General features: G+C 38.9%; 1 protein-coding gene across 3 annotated transcripts; it reads left to right on the plus strand.

Moving 5' to 3' along the window:
* The first annotated feature begins 5,977 nt into the window (after positions 1-5,977).
* On the plus strand, positions 5,978-23,154 carry rap1aa (RAP1A, member of RAS oncogene family a). 3 transcript variants are annotated; one of them, XM_017693486.2, is made up of 9 exons: positions 17,058-17,110; positions 17,425-17,507; positions 17,902-17,989; positions 18,124-18,192; positions 18,287-18,343; positions 18,673-18,813; positions 21,161-21,304; positions 21,680-21,810; positions 22,270-23,154. In XM_017693486.2, the coding sequence occupies exons 3-8, from the start codon at positions 17,933-17,935 to the stop codon at positions 21,767-21,769; spliced, it is 558 nt and encodes a 185-aa protein (XP_017548975.1). In that variant the 5' UTR covers positions 17,058-17,110; positions 17,425-17,507; positions 17,902-17,932; the 3' UTR covers positions 21,770-21,810; positions 22,270-23,154. The 3 variants fall into 3 exon arrangements, with proteins under 3 accessions (XP_017548973.1, XP_017548976.1, XP_017548975.1); XM_017693484.2 differs by lacking the exons at positions 17,058-17,110; positions 17,425-17,507 and adding an exon at positions 5,978-6,131; XM_017693487.2 differs by lacking the exon at positions 17,425-17,507 and having other exon boundaries at positions 17,047-17,110.
* Positions 23,155-23,565: the final 411 nt, after the last annotated feature.

The following is a 23,565-nucleotide window of genomic DNA, read 5'->3' on the forward strand; positions in this document are numbered from 1 at the left end:
TTTTGTCCATGATGTCAGTTCAATTTACTACAACTAGGCTACAAGCTTGTGCACTGTACTGCAAGGGCAGGAACATGAAGCAGTAGGGTGCAACCCATTGGTCACCAGCCCTGCTCCTGGAGGTCTACACTATCAGAAAAAAGGTCCTGTACAGGTTTTTTTTTTTGTTCTTTAAGGTACAAACAATGTATATGTACTCTCATTTTCCCAGGGAAAAGTACATATAACCTATATAACCTAAAATAGCACAATAAAATCAAAAGCTAGCTGACAGGATGGGGTGTGTGGAGTAAAAATTAAATTTGTAAAAATGTAATTGCAATGAAATATGGAATGAATACACATTTTTAAGGGTACCACAGTGACAGAGAGCTTCCACCACAATGACTGTTTAATACCTTTTTTTCTCTAAATGTTTTTACCAGCAGATTTAGCTCCAATCCTGATTGTCCCCTACATTATCTAATTATTGTCTTCAGAAGTCCTTGACTAGCTGACTGAGATGTGTAAGATTTAGGCTGAAAGTAAAACCTGAAGGAAGTTTGATCTCTAGGAAGAGGGTTGGTGACATCTGCTGCAAAGCTGTTAAGTGTGGTAAGCGAGAATTAGCTCTGAACGACATCAATGAGTAAAAAGGGCATGCATATAACAAAAAAAGATTTGGGGCTTTGCTGGAAGAATTTGGGGCTTATAGGTCTCATAAGCGTAAACCAACATGTACATTTTGAGACATGAAGAGCCTTAAGGGCTTCAAACACACACAATGAGCTCATTTTTAGCCGGGCAAAGATGCTCCACAAACAGCTGCTGCACTGAATACTTAAAGGAACAGCAACAGAGTGTAGACATTACTTCATCAAATTTTCACTTTAATTGTTTTTTAACTGTAAAATCATATATAAACAGTTTTCAGTAGAGTAAGGTAGTTAGCTAGAATAACTAGCTAGCTAATGTTTTTAGCTTACTTGCTTCATCTTGTGTGCTCTCTCTCTTTCTTTCTCACTCTCTCTCCCTCTTTCTTTCTCTCTCTCTTCTTCTTTCACTCTCTTTCTTTCTCTCTTTCTTTCTCTCTCGCTTTCTCTCTCTCCCTTTCTCTCTCTCTCTTTATCTCTTTTTTCTCTCTCCCTTTCTTTCTCTCTCTTTCTTTCTTTCTCTTTCTTTCTCTCTCCTTCTTTCTCTCTCCCTTTCTCTCTCTCCCTTTCTTTCTCTCTCTCTCTTTCTCTCTCCTTCTTTCTCTCTCTCTTTCTTTCTTTTTCTCTCTCTTTCTTTCTTTCTCTCTCTCTTCTTCTTTCTCTCCTTCTTTCTCTCTCTCTCCCTTTCTCTCTTTCTGTCTTTTTCTCTCTTTCTCTTTCTTTCTTTCTCTCTTTCTTTCTCTTTCTCTATCTCTCTTTCTTTCTCTTTCTCTCTCTCTCCTTCTTTCTCTCTTTCTTTCTTTCTCTCTAGATTTATTTGTTTCTTCTCTTGTTAAATGTGTTTTAAGAAGTGTCAGTCATTCACACTAAGCTGTCATCATTTGTGGTGAAAAAATACATTCTGAACCTCACAGTCAGACAAACTCAAACAACTTGGCTGCCTCCTACTGACACCCTTGTGCAGTGTTGTCATAGCAGTCTTCCACATAAAAGAATCTGAATTGTTATTTTTGTTCCAATTTATGGATAATTTATGATAAATAAAATACAAAAAAATGAACATACATTTGGCACAATATTTATAAATGCCTCAAAAACTTAACAATAGTCCTCAATTTATACCACATTTTAGCATTATTCATCCAATGGCTCCATTTGCTTCATTATAGACAGGGCAAACCCCTGCTCTGTACAGTTTCAGCTATTCCTCATGCCATCACACACAAATCCAGTTGTTTAGATAATTATCAAGCCCTCTATGATCTACATCAGGTGTTTTGGAAAATAGTATACATGAAACTATACAGGGTTTTCTGTAGACCACCCTTTAATTTAGTTTCCAGTTAAAACAGACATTAAATGCAAGTTACTCATTTTTCAGCATCAGGAACATATATTTAACAGAAAATTGCACAGAAGAAATGCCATCTTTTTGGGATATATATATATATATATATATATATATATATATATATATATATATATACACACACACTGCTCAAAAAAATAAAGGGAACACTTAAACAACACAATATAACTCCAAGTAAATCAAACTTCTGTGAAATCAAACTGTCCACTTAGGAAACAACACTGGTTGACAATCAATTTCACATGCTTTTGTGCAAATGGAATAGACAACAGGTGGACATTATTGTCAATTAGCAAGAAACACTCAATAAAGGAGTGGTTCTGCAGGTGGGGAACACAGACCACTTCTCAGTACCTTTCTGCTTTCTGGGTGATGTTTTGGTCACTTTTGAATGTTGGTGGTGCTTTCACACGTGGTAGCATGAGACGGACTCTACAACCCACACAAGTGGCTCAGGTAGTGCAACTCATCCAGGATGGCACATCAATGCGAGCTGTGGCAAGAAGGTTTGCTGTGTCTGTCAGCGTGTCCAGAGGCTGGAGGCACTACCAGGAGACAGGCCAGTACACCAGGAGACGTGGAGGAGGCCGTAGGAGGTCAACAACCCAGCAGCAGGACCGCTACCTCCGCCTTCGTACAAGGAGGAACAGGAGGAGCACTGCCAGAGCCCTGCAAAATGACCTCCAGCAGGCCACAAATGTGCATGTGTCTGCACAAACGGTTAAAAACCGACTCCTTGAGGATGGTATGAGGGCCCGACGTCCACAGATGGGGGTTGTGCTCACAGCCCAACACCGTGCAGGATGCTTGGCATTTGCCAGAGAACACCAGCATTGGCAAATTCGCCACTAGCGCCCTGTGCTCTTCACAGATGAAAGCAGGTTCACACTGAGCACATGTGACAGACGTGACAGAGTCTGGAGACGCCGCGGAGAGCGACCTGCTGCCTGCAACATCCTTCAGCATGACCGGTTTGGCAGTGGGTCAGTAATGGTGTGGGGTGGCATTTCTTTGGAGGGCCGCACAGCCCTCCATGTGCTCTCCAGAGGTAGCCTGACTGCCATTAGGTACCGAGATGAGATCCTGACCCCTTGTGAGACCATATGCTGGTGCGGTTGGCCCTGGGTTCCTCCTAATGCAGGACAATGCTAGACCTCATGTGGCTGGAGTGTGTCAGCAGTTCCTGCATGATGAAGGCATTGAAGCTATGGACTGGCTATTGGATTGGACTGGCTAATGAATATTTAATTCGTTCAGATCTAGGATGTGTTATTTGAGTATTCCCTTTATTTTTTTGAGCAGTGTATATGTATATGTATGTATATATATATATATATATATATATATATATATATATATATATATATATATATATATATATATATACATTTTCACGAGGGGGTGGGTGCTGGAGCCTATCCCAGCAGTCTTCGGGCGGAAAGCAGGATATACCCAGGTCGCCAGTCCATCGCAGGGCAGACAGACAGACACAGACAGACACTCACACACTCACACCTAGGGGCAATTTAGCATGTCCAATTGGCCTGACTGCATGTCTTTGGACTGTGGGAGGAAACCGGAGGAAACCCACGCAGACATGGGGAGAACATGCAAACTCCACACAGAGAGGACCCTGGTCGCCCGGCCGGGGAATCGAACCGAGGCCCTCCTTGCTGTGAGGCGACAGCGCAACCCACCACGCCACCATGCCGCATATATATTATAATTTCCACACCTCCAAAGTTCAGTCTTAGAAGTTAGTAAGTTAGTTGCATTTTATGCTTCTCTTGATTCAAGTAAGCCAAACACAGTGATGCTGTGTGGATGCTGGGGTGGTCAGTTCATTGTTCTGAGAACACAAACATCTTCTTTGTTCCTTCTTTTACTTTGAAAAATCTCATATTTAGACCTGTTAGCCCATAGCCACCTCCCCCACCCCACACATACAAGTCCAGTATTAGTGTTCCCATGTAAACTTTCTTATGTTCCTTTTTTCAGTTTCAGCTTCTTGACAGCTACCCATCCTTTTAGACTCATATATTAACTTGTCGTCTCACACTGGAAGGATCAACATTGGAAGGATCGACAGAAACAACTCTAGATTAAAGCAGAGCTTGATTTTAAATGATGACAGTCCATAATAATAATAATTCCATAAACTTGAAAACCCATGGCCTACTATTATGCAAATTCCACCCCAAGGCTAAACATGTATAAACATCATACTTCTTTTGATCAGTAATTTCCTAAAGACAGTTTGAAAGGGGAAAAATTAAAATGCATCATATATAAACACATGATAATAATATGGAAGCAGATTTGAGATGACCTGTAATGCAGTGCCCAACAAAAAACACTGCACACGAAGTTTATGTGTTCATGTTTATATAAGAACAGCCCTGGGTGGCGGGCACTGATAAAGACTGCTATCCCTACATTTATGTGAGGAACACACACATACGTACACAGAGCTCAGATGTTTCCTACTGTCTGACTGCATCTGTTTCCTCAGCTATATCTGAACAATGAGTAGCCAGGGGCTGTTTCTGGAAACTCCAGCTGAGGAAACGCATGCACTCCCTTCTGAAAAACTTCACTTTGAAATCCCCCTTCATGACAGTATGTATGTGCCTGTGTGCTACAATGGGATATTGGCCATTACAACTAGACAGGCTTTCAATATGTCCACATCCCTCTACTGTACTCATATATAATCAGAATTTAAACCATGTTTGCATGCAGTGTAAAATCCTTGCAATCATGTAAAATGTGTATCTCACATTTAAAGCTACAATGAGGGTCTGAGTGAATCATAGTCACTTCATTTGTTTTTAACATTTTTCAGACTAGCCTGTGCTATCAGAAGTGGATAGCTACAACAAGTACATTTACTCAGTTACAAGAAAGAATCTGATGGTATTTGTACATTCCTGGCTTTTTTATGCAATGCTTTTACTTCTACTCAAGCATATTTGTGAGGAGGGTCTATTTTTTGACTCATTAAAGGACTCACTGCCTATATTTGCTCGTATTTTATTTTTTTCTTGAGGTCCGCTTAAAATGTTTGAATGTTCTATGTACCAAAAGCTGTAATTATTTTTTTACATTACCTTTTTTTCAGTCTCTTTTTGTCCCCTTAGAATTAAACAGACTGTTTTTGTTAGCGGGCCTTTAAGACTGACACATGCAAACAAGCTCTGTTCTGACTGGCTGCCCTGCATTGTGCCTTATTCAATAAGCAGCACAGGCTGCAACTCCTTATAACTTCTGCATAAATGGGAGGAGTTAAACTGCTGTAGGCAGATATATGTAAAAAAAAAAAAAGTCTGTTCAAAATTCAAAATAAACTTTCTGCAGCTTAGTTTTCACTCTACTGTTTAAAAAAATAAGAGAAATTTGTTTTTCAAGATATGGGCCCTTTAATATTTAGTAACTTCCTTCTTTAAGGTTTTAATTTGTTTTTTAATAAACAAATCTGATCAAAATACTACTAGCCTTGTAGCTTCAGTGTGAAACTAAACATGCAAACTCTGACATGAAAGATGGCTGATCAACTATTTCAGGGCAAGACAAAATTGTGTAATTTTAAGGTTTGATTTAGCTGGCGACTGGTAACACATCTGACTTTTGGGGCTTATCGTTTTGTTGTAGATCAAAATGTCATCAAAAACACAAAGAATAGCACCTAACATATTCCTGCCCCTATGCCCATGCTAGAGGTACCAAGATGTTCTGCTGCAGTGCTGTAAGCTACTTCGCACGTACTTGTACTTTTACTCAAGCTGTTTGTTGGAAAGATACTTTTACTTTTGTTATTTCGCTGAAATAACAGTATTTTTACTTAATGTACCAAATCCCTGTCAAATTCAGTGACGTTTATTTATGCCATTTTAGCCACGTATGCTTACAAGTGTCAGCTGCTGCTTTGGCTGAAGTTGCCTCCACGGTGAACTCAGGCACTTCTACACGCCGTTGTTTCACTGACATTAGCCAAGCCTTCTCTTCAGCCACAGCGTGTCTGCGCCATTGCCCTTTTAAGGACGCTAGTGGGAAGCAGGAGAATGACGTTTGCAGCAGCGAGCCAGGAGCTGCTCTCAGCGCCAGTGGAGCGGCGGGGAGGACGAGACACGGTGAGTAACACAGACAACTTCTCCACCTCACTCTCAGCATTCAAACCAGGTCATACGTACGACCCCGGCTCCGGACAGACATTTACGGTCGAGTACGAACCTAAATCGGAAGGTCTCGGGGGAATACGGGCTGCATTAAAGCTCAGAGCCAGGCGAAATACACTGAAGCACAGGCCGGCGGAAGGGAGCTGGTTAGCTAACCTAGCTAACTTAGCAGACTCGGCTAGTCCCGCATTCAAACACCGCAGTGTTTGGCTAAGCTACGGTAGCTTTAGCTTAAGCTAAAGAGCAGCCGTGGTACACCATACATTTCAAAGGTGGAATATGGCGGCGTCCGATTAAAAACTGTTACACAATTTGCAACTTCCTTGTGGCCTTCATTTGAAAAGTGTCCTCTGTATGCTGTAAACTGCCACACCGCTGTTTAATAGAGCATGAAACGTAACCGGAGTATATCTAAAACTTGAGTTTGTTAGCTAGGTGTGTCGCTATCTGGCTAGGCTAAGCTAACTAGCTAAGTTAGCAGTGAGTTAGAAAGCTGGCTGCTCACATTGAGTTGGGTGTTAGCTAAAGCTGTCTGGTCGGGGGCGAGTTAGCAAATGTTTGTGTAGAGCCAACTGGCTAACTTGCCAGGTTGGCGTCTTACGTTTAAACCTGAGCGTTTACAGGGTCATTGGCATACAGAGACAATCTGCCTAAGCTAGCGAGCTATTTAGGAAGGCTTAATTTGCGGGTTCATCGACGAGGCAACCTGTGACTGTTAGCTACAGTAACAGTCCTGTTGCGCCTATGTCTGACAGTTAACGTTAACCCATTTAGTTGCTTTAATGTGCTTGTCCTTGCTTCAGTGCTTTTATTCATGCTGTGTGTATGTTGTAGACGGGTAACTGTGGCTCTTAAAACAGTGAGGGTTTTTTTTTTTTTGGTATGGCGGGATCATTAATTCCAGCAGTGACAACCTGAACGCCTAACTGTTAGTTTATTGAAAATAACTACGTTACCTATGTAGCCATGTGCCAGTTTTATTTCATACTATCTTATATGCATAGTATACTCTTGTTTTCTTCAGTGGCCTTCTGTGCCCCTCTCCCGTCTAAACAGTGAAGTCTTAGACAGTGTCTAGCTAATTAAACCAGTGCTATTGGTTGGTTGTTAATGGTCAGGCCGATGCTGGTTCTGTAACTGGGCTGTATCTCTGCAACGCATTTCAAAATGCACTAGCTGTGGAAGAACAGCACCAATGTTTTGACGTGTGCCAATTTTTTGCATTCCAGTAGATCCTGAATGGAACTAACGTTTTAGCCAGAGCTATCATCAGTTTTCTGTAGTGCTGCCTCGAGCACAGACCTGGAGTGTCCTATTAAGAAGCTTGTCATTAGTGATGTAGAAGGTTAGTTAGAGGAGGTTTTGGCCCTTCATTTAGAGAAAAGGTGCTATCTTCTTTCCGAGTATGTTCATGCTTTGGTATACAGCGGTTCTCTGTCCACGTTTTGAAGCCACCGAATACATCCTTTACTGCTAAACTTTGTTTGTGTGTTGCCTACTAGGAATATTCTGCGCACGCAACATTAGCATCCTTCACAGTTTAAACCTGAGTCAACAAAAGCCTTGGCACTGATCAGAAGAATTTCCTTTTGATTTAATATATCCAATGAGTTTAGGAGATGGTTTACATCTTCCATAAACATATGTTTCATGTCCAGATTGTATCTGGATAAACTTTGGCTGGATTCCATTTACAGTTTTCACTGAAATGCATCCCCGCTGTGACCAGATCTGATTTAAGCACGTCTGATGCATACATCATTTCTGGTTTGCTGTTGTTTACTTTTTCCCCTGTTATCATAAGAATCAACAAGCATTTGTTGAATGCCTTCAGCTGCCAAAGAGAGCAAAGAAGGCACTTGATTTTGGGATAACCCCCAGCCTTGCCTGTAGTCTGTCTTGCATTTCCTTGTTTCCTTGTTTATCGTTTCACCTGTTAGTCAGGACTCAAAAGACACATTTCCAGTGGGGTAATTCTGTGCGAACTTAGCAAATGCATGCCATTTATACTTTTGTTGAATCTAGTCAAGATCTGTTTCTGACCTCTTCTAAATGTGGTCTGAATGATCTGATCACTTTGTCTGTTTACATCTTGCTTTTTATGTGGTCAAGTAAAACATGAACATGAACTAATTACCAAAAATGCATGTTGATAAAAGGTGTAAATAGCCCTCTAATATTTACCTGGAAGTGTAGAAAGTAAAACCGCCTTGAAGCACTTTGCTTACATTATAGTGACTAAGGACACTTATTGAAATTCAGTACTTTTATGGGACTGACTGAATGAATTCAATACTACCTTGTATCAAAAGAATCAATGTCATTCAGTACTAAATTGCATTATTTAAGTAGTTGGCCTTAACAGCATCCTTGAGTCAATAAGCATGGTTGTTTCAGAATCTTGACTGTTGATTGATTGTGATCTGAACAATCAGGTAAATAAGTTCTGAAAGTATGCACATCTTTCTTCGTCTTGATCGACCACAATCTGCTGTGGTCAGTAAATTTATTCGCTTCCTGAAAATCACATTTTCTGTTGAAAATGAAAAACAAAGTGATTTATAGTTTAATAGACATAAAAAAAAATCCTTTCAGATCAGTATTAAAGTCTGTGTATCTGTATCAAAAAATATTTTGAGCAGTACCCAGCCTTAGTTGTGGCATGTTTAGCACATGAGCAAAAGTTAGCTTAGGTCTTGCTTTATATTATGCCCTTTTGGTAACTGAGTGTTGTTGTTATGAGCAACTGTAGTCCTGGGATAAATCATGCTGTCGTAGTGGGTACTCTTTATGGGTTGCTTTCATAAACATTGATTCAAGCCTAGACTTTGATGAAGTGGCGGTGCCAAAGGTGATTCATCGCTTATTCCTATTTCCTTTTTTGCGTATGGTTAATCTAAAATTGAGCTGAAAATAGCTTTTAGCTCTAGACTAAGTTTAATATGAAAACTTGATCAATTGCGTTGTTGGTCATGGTAGTGTTTGCTTGTAATGTTGAGTGTGTATTGAGTGGACAGTATCTGCATGCTAGAGTATGAAAACCTGGAACTCACTCTCAGCTCTTAGCAACCACTCACAGTGGCATTCCATACTGTTTACTGGATACACAAGCAGCAGAGCAGATGATCCTGACAGACGGCCTCTCTCTCATTCACAAATTCCCCTTCACTCTTGTCCCTCAAATACTTGGCTAGCTGTTCAGTCCTGTCACTCATTGCATGTTTATGACATTACGTAATTGGGTTTAATAATAACAACAATGTAGTATTTCTCGTAGTGGCATTATAAGGTAGAACATCAGATTGCTTTCAGAATAGGTTGTAATTTTTCCATCTTGGTTATCAGTAATTCCAGTTTCGTTTTATGCAATTTTATGTGTGTTCACTGTGTAAGTGGTGTTTTAAGCTTGAAGATTGGATCTGAGGAGCTGTTGTTGTCTTTGAAGCCCTTTTTTAAAATATCAATGCAATATTGATGAGTACAGTATTTATTATAGCTCGACAATATGGCTGTTTATTGTTCTGAAGAAGTGCATAATGTCACAGTTTATTTTTTATTTTTAGCTTATCCTCAGTCTTTAAACAGATCATAATTTTGTATTAATTTATTTGTTTAATCCTGTTGATTGGATTTAGTGCAGTGCAGTATGCAAAATATTGGGTATAAATAATTGGATTAATAGTTTTTGACTTTTGTTTGTTCTGCCATATCGGATATAAAATATGAATATTGTGACGCATCATGTATCATAAAACCTTGCCGAAGTATCACGGTATTACATTTTGCTCTATCACCCACTTCTAGCATGTAGGCTATGCAATGTGCTTTGGTTTTAGGTATGCTCCTGCCCCTCAAAAGTGTCATCACATAACACACATGAAGTGTAGGCCTCAAAGTCTCATGCTAATCTAATTTATCAACTTACCTACCAATACCTGATCTTAAACTGTCACACTGTGACCTATGAATAATTCCCTGATGGTGCGTCTTCATGTTCTGTGGAGATATTATTTTACAATTACTTTGGATGGCATATTAATTCAGTGACCTGCAAAATAGACCGTATGAAAAAGCTGTAACAAAAGCCCTATGATGCTGGTTAATATGAGGATGTAGGGTAAAGTAATTTTTGTCTAAGTTTCTCAGTGATTTTAGTCCCATCCAAATGCCCGTCAGTTATTTTTACAGATTGCGTGCTCAATGAAAATTCCAGTACTGTTATTACTATTATTATATTAATTCTGTGCGAATCAACAGTGTTGCTGAAAACACGATCCTGTGGAAAACGAATTCATGTATGGAGGGTTTGGATAAGCATTTGCTCAGTGGCAAAAAAATCAAGTTAATATATGCTGTCTTATCTCATATCACTGAGAATATTAAAATATGTAAGTTAAGGGGGAAAAAAAAAGATTCTATCCAGCGATGACTGTTGGCTGTAAATTTCTAAGCTACTGAAAATACTTGTTGCATTCACTTAAGACAGCAAAACAGATGTTTTGGGTAAACGAAATGGCAGCTAAATTAAAAGATTTAAGGAGTTTTCCTCTTGTTTCTGCAGTGCATAAATCAAATAACCACTCCCATCTCTGCCATTTGTACGAAGAGTTCTTATTCTGAGCGAATTGGTCACAAAAGTAGGTGTAGCAGGTGTTTGTGCACTCAACAACAGACAGACAACAGGCCTGTTGTTATCCCTTGAATGTAACTTAAGTTAGCATAGCTGAAATATTCTCCAAACACTCCAATTAAACATGTAGACATGTGTGGAGAGCATGATATGCGTAAAATACACATTGCCGCTAGTAAAAGAAAAATGGTTCAGTTAATTAACGGTAGCATTGTTTTGCTTGTGTTTGTGTAATTATTTCAGGTACTAGAAAGGAAAAGAGGGGTGTGTCATACCCTTGTTTGTAGCAGGTTTTGCTATAATCCAGCAATGTGAGGCTAATGTTAGTATTAACAGGCTGATTTTTTTTTTTTTTTTTTTTTTTTTTTTTTTTTAAGCTAAGCAGGGCGGTGCAGCTGAGACAGCATTTAATCACTGGGGACATAATTTGGACTTCAGTATATTAGTATGTTTATCTCTCGCTTGTGTCTTTATGCAGGTGTGAAATCAATGCCCATGTTGGAATGCAAATAGTGCCCTGTATGCACAAATGTGGCTGTGGTATTTACATAACAGTAGGTTATAGACAGTGAACACAATACACCACAGTTTTGAGGATATTTATGTATAAAAACAAGTATTTGTGGCAGGTCATGAGCTCATACTTGTATTTATGTTCTTAGTTGAAACAGCTGGATCACCAGTTTCAGGTTAATGCTTTGATATGTTTTTACATCCTTAAATAAAAAAAGGTTGAATGCAGCCCCTGTGCCAGTGTGACATAGCTTAGTTTTACATGAGGCACCTTGTCCTCTGCCCTTGAGTACACTGGCCAGTCTTAGTGGAGGCACTTTCGAGATGATTGTCTGAGTGTTTGTTCATAGTATTTGTCTGAGACTGTGTCAAGAGCTCAGTCAGTCAAATTCCTAAGACCCAATAGTCTGTTTACCCATTTGAGTTTTTTTTTAAAGATAAAGGTTGCATATAGAACTGTTGACTTAGATCAGTAATGGAAGAACTAGATTTTACATTTGGGATATTCCATGTTCCCCTTCAGGACGGTTTGATTTATGCTTTTGGGAAAATATTCTGGATCTGGAAACATTTAGGTTTTGGCATGACATTTAGACACTGAGTGAGAAGTGTGTAAGAGAGGGAGAAAAAGTGAAGGAGCAGGAGCGGACTCGAAAGTGCTGACTTCATTGAATTTTAACTCGCTGTATGACTAGTGAAGACCTTAAGTTGTATTTAATTCCTTTGCTTTTTTCAAAGATACAAATCTAGTTTATTTCAGGCTTTAAATTGGACAGCAATTTTAGACAAAAGCTTCCCAAACAGATGCAGTTCAGCTCACCTTTGATCTGTATGCATCCTTGAACGTAGTTGAATTTAGTTGAATGCAGTCTCAAGGCTAGACAGCAAAGTACAGCAAAGGAATCGCTTCAAAATGTTGTGACCACTGCATCAGCTATGATCAAAGGATATTCTTTCAGATCTGGTGTGGTCTCCCACACCCCGGCTCATTATTCTAGCATCAAAATAAAATGTAAAGTGTGTATTTGCCCTAAATTTGCTAAATTTATGCCAAATCAAATGTCTTACTACGCTTTGTACAAAAATGTATTCACAGAAAGACGATCTGGATGTTTCCTTTTTGGTGTGAACAGTTAGCTGTTTTAATTACAGAGTGAGATTGCTTATTCAGTGACTTCATAAGGTAATTCAATGTTTTGAAAGGTATCCTTTAAAAAAACAAAGAAATGGAACAGAAAGTAATAAGCATGTCTTTTTTTTCTCCTCAGACAAGGTATATAGTAAGTGAAAATAGCACTTTTGTATTACTGGAAATGGAGTAAAGGGCTTCCAGCAGTTAATATGTTGGCTAAAAATATATTTGTAAAGTATGATACAAAAATACACCATTGTTCAGGAACATGCAGTGATAGGAGTTGTAAATAGGTGACATGCTATTCATTTAAGCCACAGCTGAAGAGATATTGTTGAGGAGAATGTGTGAATACAATTAAGGTGTGGCTATATAGCAGTGAGCCATAAGTTCATATTTTTACAATACATTTTTAAAACATTCTTTGCCATTTGTTTTGGTTGCGGTTTATGGAGACTTTAGAGATCTGGACAAAGCAAGAAAGAGGAAATAACTATTATACACTCACTGGCCAATTTATTAGGTGGCTGCAACTCAGTGCATTTATGCATTTAGAGGTGGACAAAGACAACTAGCTGAAGTGCAAAACGAGCATCAGAATGGGGAAGAAAGGTGATTTAAGTGACTTTGAAGGTGGCGTTGTTGTTGGTGCCAGACGGGCTGGTCTGAGTATTTAAGAAATTGCTGATCTACTGGGATTTTCACACACAACCATCTCTAGGGTTTACAGAGAACGGTCAGAAAAAGAGAAAACATCCAGTGAGCGGCAGTTGTGTGGACGAAAATGCCTTGTTGATGTGAGAGGTCAGAGGAGATGGGCAGACTGGTTCGAGATGATAGAAAGGCAACAGTAACTCAAATAACCAACCAAAATCTCTGAGGAATGTTTCCAACACCTTGTTGAAAGTATGCCACAAAGAATTAACACAGTTCTGAAGGCAGAAGGGGGTCCAACCTTTTACTAGCAAGGTGTACCAAATAAAATGCCTTGTGATTCTATGTCATTCTTACTGATAATAAAGGCTGGTTCATCTTTTTTTTTAGTGAGAATATTGAATTTTTGGAATGGTTGCTTGAAACGGTGATCTGTTCTGCTTTTTCAACTGTAATCCATATGACAGTGTCCGTGTATGCAGTGAGAGGTTTGGCAGGGCCCATACAGATTTGCATTAGCAAAACTGTTCATAGGAGTGTGACAACTACTAATTAGGCTGTATACTGACCATGTAGTCAGTTTACACTTTCCCCCTCTTACCTGTTTAAATCGATTAAACTCTGCTTGCCTTTTCTGAACAGCTGAAGTAGGGAGTTGTCATTTGCAGCTGTAGGGTGTGTGTGTGTGTGTGTGTGTGTGTGTGTGTGTGTGTGTTTGGGCAGGACGTTTGAGTTTCACTGCACGCTCAAGCTGTTGTATAGGGCGTTGTCAGGGCTCCAGCTCAATAGGACACAGAAGTATGAGCAGGCGATGATCACAATAGAATCCGCGTGACTTACAGCAGTGCTTGCTGGGATGATTTAATGCCACTTGCTACAGTGTAGCTCTGAAAGTTGCTGAGCTGTACTGTACAGCATCTTGCCATTTACCATGCACAGTAATGAAAATAAGCCCAGGCTGTTATGGCATTGATCATTTCAAGCCATATTTTAATTAAGCCCCCTTAAAGCTATTGCAGTGTATAGAAAAATTCATATCATTTGTGATACCAATTGTGATTTGGCATAGTCCTAATTTAATGGGATATTTGGGAACCTGATTGGGAACCATTATTTTTGTGAACCGAATAAAAATAACTTTTAATGCAGGGCTGCGTGATATAAAGTCTGACGTTCAATAAAGCTGTTGGATATCAGCCTGACTATACGAGAAGTGATGAGTTATAATTGTTAAAATAGTTTACCCCTATCTGGATGTTATATCGCTATAGGGCGATGTAATTGGAAATGGTTGATGTACCTGCCATAGGGTAGGTTACATTTAATATAAGTAGTTCCCTACATAAAGCCATAAGCAGGACATTTTGATTGCCTAAATCACATGAAGCTGAAGTTTGCTTCCTATTCATCAGCTTCTTGTTTGAGTTTTCCTATTAAATGGTGCTGTGTTTTCAACCATAACTGCTGCAGCAATTAAGGTGGGCAAGGGAAATTCAAACTAAAAGCTGGTACATAGGAAGCCGACTTGAGCCTTGTCTAAATCTGCTTAACAGAATGTTATTAGCATGAAAAGAATAAGTAGGATATTTTGATACCCATATAAGATGATTTAGGATAAGTTGTAATTTTGAGCTGGACAGTACTATAGAGTGCACAGTAGACTTGAATTAACATTTAAAAACTCAAGTAATGATATAGTCATGCTCGCTCGATAGATGGACCAAATTGTTAGAACACCAGAATTTTCAGATTTAGCCGTCTGTGGTAGTGTTACTAGTCAGCTAGGTTTGCTAATGCTAATGTTAGCATTGCACTCTTATGCTACTTATTTATGTTTGAGTAGAGGAGTCTAATGGCCGAAGATGGAATACAACACTGCCAGCTGGCTTTCAGGAGTTTAAACACAACTCGATGTTTATAATGATAGATGAAGAAGAGATGTTGCGTTTCTTTGTATCATTTAATATATGATTTAAATTAAAGAGGGAGTGCATTATCAGTAATTATGGTTTTTCACTGAAAAATGTCATGCTGATTATTTGTAGTAATTGCTCAGGCCTAAGTTGTTACACTGAAAACCTTTTTACGGTTTTGCAGTTCAGGATAGCATGTGTGTTTTCTAATTATCTTAATAGCTGAGTGGTTAAGTCACTCTGTCCACATGAAAGAACGTAGTTCAACCCCAGTTCAAACGGTTCTAGCACGTTTGTCACTCTAGGGCTGTGCATGTGCAGTAATTTGGTTCATTCTGTCATCTCTTAACAGAATTTTCAAGAAAATGTTGAAAAAGTTGGAACTTTTTTCCTGTTATGGAATTTATTATGCTGCATTAAAATCTATCATTTCTAAACAATCGTTAATAAAAACATTATTAATAATTTTATACCAATTTATTCATTTAAATCAATGCATTACACAAAAATATAAGTATTATAGCAGTAAAGTAGGGGGATAAAACCAGGTGCTGTTATACTTGAATCCTTTTTTTTTTTTTCGCCTTTTGACTTTGAAGTCAAAAACATTTTCCATGAGCTTTCTCTGAACTATGTTAGTACTTTCTCTAGTCGCTTGCCAGTTTTGTCCAAGGCTGCATTGAGTATGCAAGCACTTAAACTGTGCATATGTGTGTCTGTGTGAGTGAGATAAAGCAACATAAGCGCTGTTTGCAGCTGCTTTAGCCTTTTTATCAGTGGAAGTGAGCAAGAGAGCGATTAGCCTCCTATTTACCAAATAGTGTGTTGCTGCCTGCTATCAAACGCCAGGCTTATCTCTGCAGCTGGCATTAATACAGAGCTGTTGCTAACACGCGCATCCACATACAGAGCAGCTAACCTGCTAGCCTTTGCATAACTCTGATCCACCTGATGCTGTGAAGGCCTGACTGGAGCTGTAGTTGTACCCATTGAGGAATTTTCACCTGTGTTTGGGTGTAATATTTACAACTGTGGATGATTATAGAATTGACTTTGATTGGGTGGTTAAACAAAACCACAGCAATGTCCAAAACTCATTTAGACTTTAAGATGAAGGTGTACCTCCTCTTCATAGTGAAGAGGATTTGTAATGGTGGGTGTAAACTGCAACCATGACATTGATTTAAAATTCCATTTACTTTAGTATTGTAACTTGGCCTCATTATTTTCTTCTGTATGTATGGAGGTAGCCTGCATTTCTGACATAGATTTGTGCTAATATAAACGCTTGTTTGTGAGTTGGCGAGAGAGGACAATGCTTGCTTCGTGCCACTCTCTCATTGCTCTTCCGAGCTGGGGCGTGCATTAGCAATGCTAATGAGGTCTCTGTGTGTAAGAGAGACTGAGAGAGTAGTTGGCACTGCCAGGCGGTATATAGGAGAGGAGAGTCTATGATGCCTCATTTGGGTAGATTTTGGAGCTGATTTATAACTCATAGGCCAGTGGCAGGTCCAAACTACACCTTCATAGTACTGGCATTTGTTTACCCATGTTTCACTAGTCTGAAATTAAATGATTGAATCTGCTCTTTTCCACCAAATATAGTGGAATTGTGTTGTGGTTTAATGATGGCTATAGATGCTGTTGTCATAAAACTATCAGTGTCTTCTAAAGCCCTGCTAAAAGCTTTGGTGGCTACTCTAGTCCTTGCTTTAATGTATGTGAGGAATAAGTCTTTCACTGAGCAAGTTGAGTTCTTTTTTGTCTTAGTTTTTAGGCTATTTTTAGATTCTCTGTCAACAATATCGGAAATATGACATGTACATGCTTTTAACTCGCAGCAAGAGCACAGAGAATGAACCTTCTATCAACATGCTTTGTGACATTAACTCCTATACCTGGTACTTTTTTCAGTACTTTTACATTAGTGTTGCCTTCAATATTGAGAGAGGATGGGTGTATTGGAAAGTGAGCGCTGTTGTGGAATGGTCTGAGAAGGGGAGTGAGCGAGCTGTCCTTATATGGCTTGTTCAGAGGGAGATGGTGAGGGGAGAGAGTGGGGCAGGCAGGGAGAGAACGAGTAAGCAAATGAGTGAGTAGTTTTACATTTTTCACCCTCTTCCTATATTCTTTCTTTTTTTTTTTTTTTAGTTTTTTTTTATCATCTATGTTGCCGCTGTAAAGCCATAAAAATGAGCGGTTGAGTACAGCAGATTTGTTGAAATTACTTGCTACCACAAGTCTTCTTATTTAAAACTAACCCATGCAGATATGGCCTTTGAGTAGCAAAGAGTGACTGAAGATGAATTGTGTGATTTACCACTGTCTAACATTTGCTGATAAACTGATATTTTGATTTGACATTGACCAACATGTCTGCTGATGGATTTCATGCAATCTAAAAAGGGGCCAAGGCAGAGTGGTGTAGGGTGAAAGAAGAGGTACAGCAAAAGAATCCAAGGGAATGATCATGTATCTCCAGATAGAAGGTGAATAAGCAAAAAGAATGAGTAAATTGAAACAGCAGTTAGGAACTTCCGTTGTAACCTCAGTGTGACAACCACAGCCCTGACTGAAACCCTAAAACCCTCTTGTTACCTCTCCCCTAATCCAGACTGTTGATTTCTCTGCCCTCAAATCAATATTTGCATACCAAGTTTTATGTTTTAGACTTTGGTGAATGAATTGTTCCTGTTTGTGGTTTTTTTTTGTTTTTTGGTTTTTTTTTTGTTTTTTGTTTTTTTTGTTCTGTACTTTTGTTATTGAGTTGTTGAATGATTTCTGTTTGTCACACTTAAAGACAAGTTTGTAATATACGTGTGAACTGAGCATCAGTAAGCATCAACTGTGTGTTAATAGAGTTGTTCTCTGGTCTGTCGATAGGCTGTAGAGGCGAGCACAGAGAGACCCCAGCATGCGTGAATATAAGCTTGTGGTCTTGGGCTCAGGAGGTGTGGGGAAATCTGCACTGGTAAGAGGAAAAAAAAAAAGAGAAGATAATCTCAGCATGTTGAAATTAAATTAAATTTTGGTCTGCCATTTGACTATAGCCTCCCTTTGGGTTTGATTTCAGTGCATAATTGTGATCATCTCTCATCTCCACAGACAGTCCAGTTTGTTCAGGGAATATTTGTGGAAAAATATGACCCCACAATAGAAGACTCATATAGGAAGGTACGACAAACCCAGCAGACAGAGTTCTGTTTTGAGATGATGATGATTTCTTTTTCGTTGTGGTTCACATTTCACATTTTCTCTCTCACTTTAGCAAGTAGAAGTGGACGGGCAACAATGCATGCTAGAAATACTCGACACAGCAGGCACAGTAAGTGTAACTTCAACTTTTTTTTTCCTTACGTTTTGCTTGTGCTTATTAAAGCTTTTACGGTAAAATGTAAAACTTATAACAGTGAAACTATTAAATCATTCATAAGGCTCTTCTCCACTCAGCGCTAGATTGGCTAGGTTGTGGGTTAGCCCTGAAGATAGCACGGTGCAGATAGTAGTTAATGTTAAGTATAGACTTCAAGACACTTGCACACAAGGGCTTTTCTGCACTTTCTTACAACTCAAGTGCTTGAGCTCAGCTAAAGTATGTCATCGATATAATGGAAATGGTAAACTTTGTTTGGTGTATTCACGTGCGTGTTGTAGGAGCAGTTCACGGCGATGAGGGATCTGTATATGAAGAATGGGCAGGGCTTCGCTCTGGTCTACTCCATCACGGCACAGTCCACCTTTAATGACCTGCAGGACCTGAGAGAACAGATCTTACGGGTTAAAGACACAGAGGATGTGAGTAGTACTGCTGCATCTTTATTTTTAACAATAAACCTGATCTTCCTCATTCTGATCCTGATTAATACAAAATCTAACACTGGGAGTGGGAGGTATGCTAGAATGTGAAAATGGGTATGACCTTGTCCTATGATTTGCATTTTACTGTATTAAGCCCATAAACAATTAATCAAACAGCTTTGCCCACAGTGTGTTTATTTATTTACTCACTTACTTACTTACTTATTTACAATGAGCACAACTTCCTGAACTTAAACAGATTAAAGTTCTCAAAATTAGATTATATAACATGCAAAGTAGGACACAGTGTTAAAGATACTAAGTATATTCTGTAATTCAATTTTACTGAATATACTTTGCTTTGATATACTATCAATTTGATCATTAAAATGTTTGAAATTGATAAAGCCATTCAGATTACCGATATTTAACTTCTTTTAAGAAACCCCATGTTTACATGTTTTTATTAGTTGGAAGGGAAGTGATAGCAAGCCACATGCTAGCAAGTCAGCAGAAGCAGCGTATTTAAAGACAAGGAGAGAGTCCACCTCCATGTCGCATAAAAACAGCAGTCTGTGGTTGGCCTTTTTCTTTGCAGTGAAGTCTTGCTGCTGAAATGTCAGGTTCTTGGCCATGTTTAGTTAAGAAATCCACCAAAAGAAACTGCAATATAGTACTACTACCGCACAGTATAGCTGTTTTTATAATGTAAGATGCCAATAATGGTTTAATACCAGGTACGTTTCAAATACATTTTACTGCTCCAGATTCCTAGATATCTTGAGTGCTCTCAGTTGCATTTATTAAGGAAAAAAAAAGTGTCTCGTTGATCATGCAGAATCTGAAATATCGCTACCTTTAACTGCAGAGTTGATAAAGTTTTCCTTTTTAAGACGTTGATTAAAAAGATGCTGGTTTCCACCCTCCTATTTGCTGTCCACCACTGATATGCTGTGTGGACAAAGGTATTGGGATACACCTCTTAATCATTGATTTCAGGTGTTTTCATTCAGTCCCATTGGCACAGCTGTATGAAATCAAGCACCTAGCCATGCAATCTGCTTTTACGAACATGATGAAATAATGGGTTGTTCTAAAGAGCTCACTGAATTAGTGTGGTACTGTAATAGGATGCCACCATTGCAACAAGTTAGTTCGTGAAGTTTTATCCTGCCTAGATATTCCACATTTAGCTACGAGTGGTATTATTGAAAACTGGAAGTGTTTAGGAACCACAGCAACTCGGACTATGTAAAGTTACAGAGCGGGTCGCCAAGTGCTGAAGCACATAGTGCATAAAAGTCACCAACGCTCTGCTGCAGAACTCCAAACCTCCTCTGGCATTAACATCAGCATAAAGATGGGGGGCAGTTGTAAAGTACGCTGTCACTGGACTCTGGAGCAGTGGAAACATTTTATTCTGTGGATTGAAGAATCGCGCTTCTCTATCGGGCAGTCTGATGGAATCTGGGTTCTGCAAATGCTAGGAGAACTTTACTGACTGAGCCCCAGAGCACAAAGCAAAGCCTATTAAGGCAGATCTGGGTGAGTTTAGTGTGGAAGAGCTTGACTGGCCCGCACAGAGCCCTGACCTCAACCCCATCAAATACCTTTGGGATGAACTAGAACGAAGATTGCAAACCAGGCCCTCTTGTCTGACCTCAGTGTCTGACCTCACAAATGCTCTTCTGGATGAATGGGCACAAATTTTCCCAGACACACTTCAAAATCTTATAGAAAGCTTCCCAGAAGAGTGGAAACTTATAATATTACCATATTAATGCTTATAGATTTAGAAAGGGATGTCATAAAAGCTCCTGTACATGTAATGCGCAGCTATCTCTGTACTTTTGTTTGTATAGTGTACATTTAAACAGCCAAAACATGTTTGTTGTTGCCAGTTTGGGTGTGATCCTCAGAGTAGTCATTTATTATGCTTTTTGTTACAGTAATTGTTTTATCAGTGATGTTTTTTATTCAATTAAATTTACCTTAAAAAGAAAAAAAAACATTAATAAAATAGATGCATTACAAAATAAGCTATTTTTCTTCTTTAGCCTCTTTATTTATTTTAGATTTGTTCATTTTATTTCTTTTTTGGGTTTGGGGGTAAGTAATATTGTCCATTAAGTGAAAAATATCAGCGTATGGCTTTCACTTCACGCTGCTCAACCCTGTCTAACCCTTTGCCTTGTTCTGAGAGACCCTGTCTTGTGGTACACATCATAGCCTAGTCATAGTTAATCAATGTTTAATTCTGGTTTGAGCAGTCTCAAGTCAGCACTTCAGTCCCATGTGTGTCAATACAAGGGCCAACATGTAGTGTGATTATCTTTGTCTGCAGGTTCCGATGATTCTTGTGGGGAACAAGTGTGATCTGGAGGATGAGAGGGTTGTGGGGAAAGAGCAGGGACAGAATCTTGCTCGTCAGTGGAATAACTGTGCCTTTCTAGAATCCTCCGCCAAATCAAAGATCAATGTCAATGAGGTGAGCGAGCGGTCACTATACTTTCATCTCACTAGATTCGTTTCATGTTGGACTGTTAATTGTATTGTGCAAAACGTTGGTTTGTTTAATGTCTTCTCTCCAGATATTCTAGGCACTTAAGTCAAAAGCATTGTGATCTGCTTTACTGGGCGTTTAAGTTTATCAGATATCAGTAATGTTCAGTAATCTGGAAGAGTGGCAACATTCACAGAAAAATCTGGTTGGTTTAAAAATTGTTGCTAATATGCGTGGAAACTTGTCTACAGATATCCATTCCGTGATCAGGCTTAATCTGCTTCTGTAAAGCCAGAGGTATTTGCTATTAAAAGCCTTTCGTACTATTTTAAGCATTACCTGTGTCTGTCTCTGTGTCAGATTTTCTACGACCTGGTAAGACAGATTAATAGAAAAACGCCGGTGGAAAAGAAGAAAGCCAAGAAGAAGTCTAACTGCACACTGCTCTAAAATGCACATGCATAACCACCCCAGCAGCAGCTCTGAGCCAGGTAATCATTACAATACAAGTACCAAGAACATATCAGTGAAAATAAATAACTCTTTCTTTCTCTCCTGCAATTTGATTGGTCTTACAGTGCAGAAAGTCTGCCATGTGTTTTATTTTTCTTTTTTTTTTTTAAGTGATGCACAGAATATATTTACATTCCCAGCATGGCTGGTGGGTCATTAGTTAATTTCTGCAGTGTTTAATAATACTTTGAGAGGATGCATTTCATTGGACCTAAATGGAATAAATGTATAGCTGCAGAGCATCATCACCTCCTATTGGTGGTAAATGGTAGTGCAGAAGCTCCTCTATTACTGCGAAAAGTGCCTTTGGTCCAGTTTAATTAAACATTTTTTTTTTAATGAATGTTGTACTTAAAAGGAATTTGGATTTTAAAGTTAATGAAATGGGAAATCGATAACATTTCTCACTCTCCTGTTTGTTTCTGTCTTTCTTCTAGAATGCTGAAATGAAGACCTGTTGCCCTACTGGCCAGCATTCCAGCCCCATTCAACAGTTATTGGAAACAGTGTCGGCAAAGGCAGAAAACGACTAAGGTTTTACTCCTTAGTTTACAGAAAGGAGTAAACAAGAGAGAGAGAAGTTTGTCTTCTCACACACTCTCAATTTCTGCTTTTCCTTCCCAAAAAAAATCCTAAGTCCCCAAACCCAATCACTGCCCCCCCCGCCCCCACCCCTAATGGAAATGATTTGCCTTTCTCGAGCGCTTAAGATTTTTGCAATTGCCATTTTTAAAGAAGGACTATAGAAACAGGAATATTACATGTTCATTTGGGGGAACTGAATAATGTGCTGTTCATTAATCACTTCAACAAGCATGGGCACATTAAAAATCATATTAATGTTTGCAAAAAGTCAAATCATGTTACATGTATTTTTTTGCCCCACCCTTTCATGACCATGTCTCTGAGTCTTGCTAATCTTCACTCCAGAAGTAGATCTGGGGTGACATTAGGTTTCTCGGGTAAACCCCCCCCCCCCCATCCCCCCCCCCCCCCCCGCCCCCTCACCCCCTTCATCTGGACCAGCTTCTCAAATAACGTTTTTTGCCTGAGTGACTTTGTTTTATATTTGACGTCTCAAAGCTTTCATATTTCCCATAATATATTCTAATTCCATTTTTTTTGCATAGAGAAGCTTTGGGAAAAAAAAAACTTATTTGAGAGATGGGGAGAAATAACAAACATGGGTTTCTGTGTCTCATGATGAAAAATATATTGTACTAAAACCAACTCTAATATTTCTTCTTGTGTTCTGTCACACTCAGAGTGGTAATAATTTTCCAACTTTTATGAACGATTAAATTTTAGTACATTTTCATTAATTTTTTGGTCTTTTGTATTTTGTTTTAGGCTTTTGCTTGGATGTGGATGGTTAGAATCCGTTTTGTGCCTGTCTAGGAGAAGAATGAAATCAGGCCTGTAACATGGTGTTGACTTCTCCATCTAAAACCAGTAATCAGTTCCTAATACTGCATCGTCAAGAACCCAATGATCATGCAGAGTAAAAAGAATCGCATTATAAACATTTTATTTTATTTACTTCATGATTCTCTCGATAGTTGTCATGGTGATGCTAGGCGTATCTGGCCAGCTTTTGCTTTTATTTTAAGAATTTTTTTGTCTTAATCTTATTTTTTTTTTGTTTTTTCGTTGATTTTAAATAAATGTGTTTCATATTGATTTGGGTGTTTTTCATAAATGGCATTCTCATGATTTCATCACAAACTGATTTT

The sequence above is a fragment of the Pygocentrus nattereri genome, chromosome 28 (genome assembly GCF_015220715.1).
Source record: "Pygocentrus nattereri isolate fPygNat1 chromosome 28, fPygNat1.pri, whole genome shotgun sequence".
Taxonomy (NCBI): domain Eukaryota; kingdom Metazoa; phylum Chordata; class Actinopteri; order Characiformes; family Serrasalmidae; genus Pygocentrus; species Pygocentrus nattereri.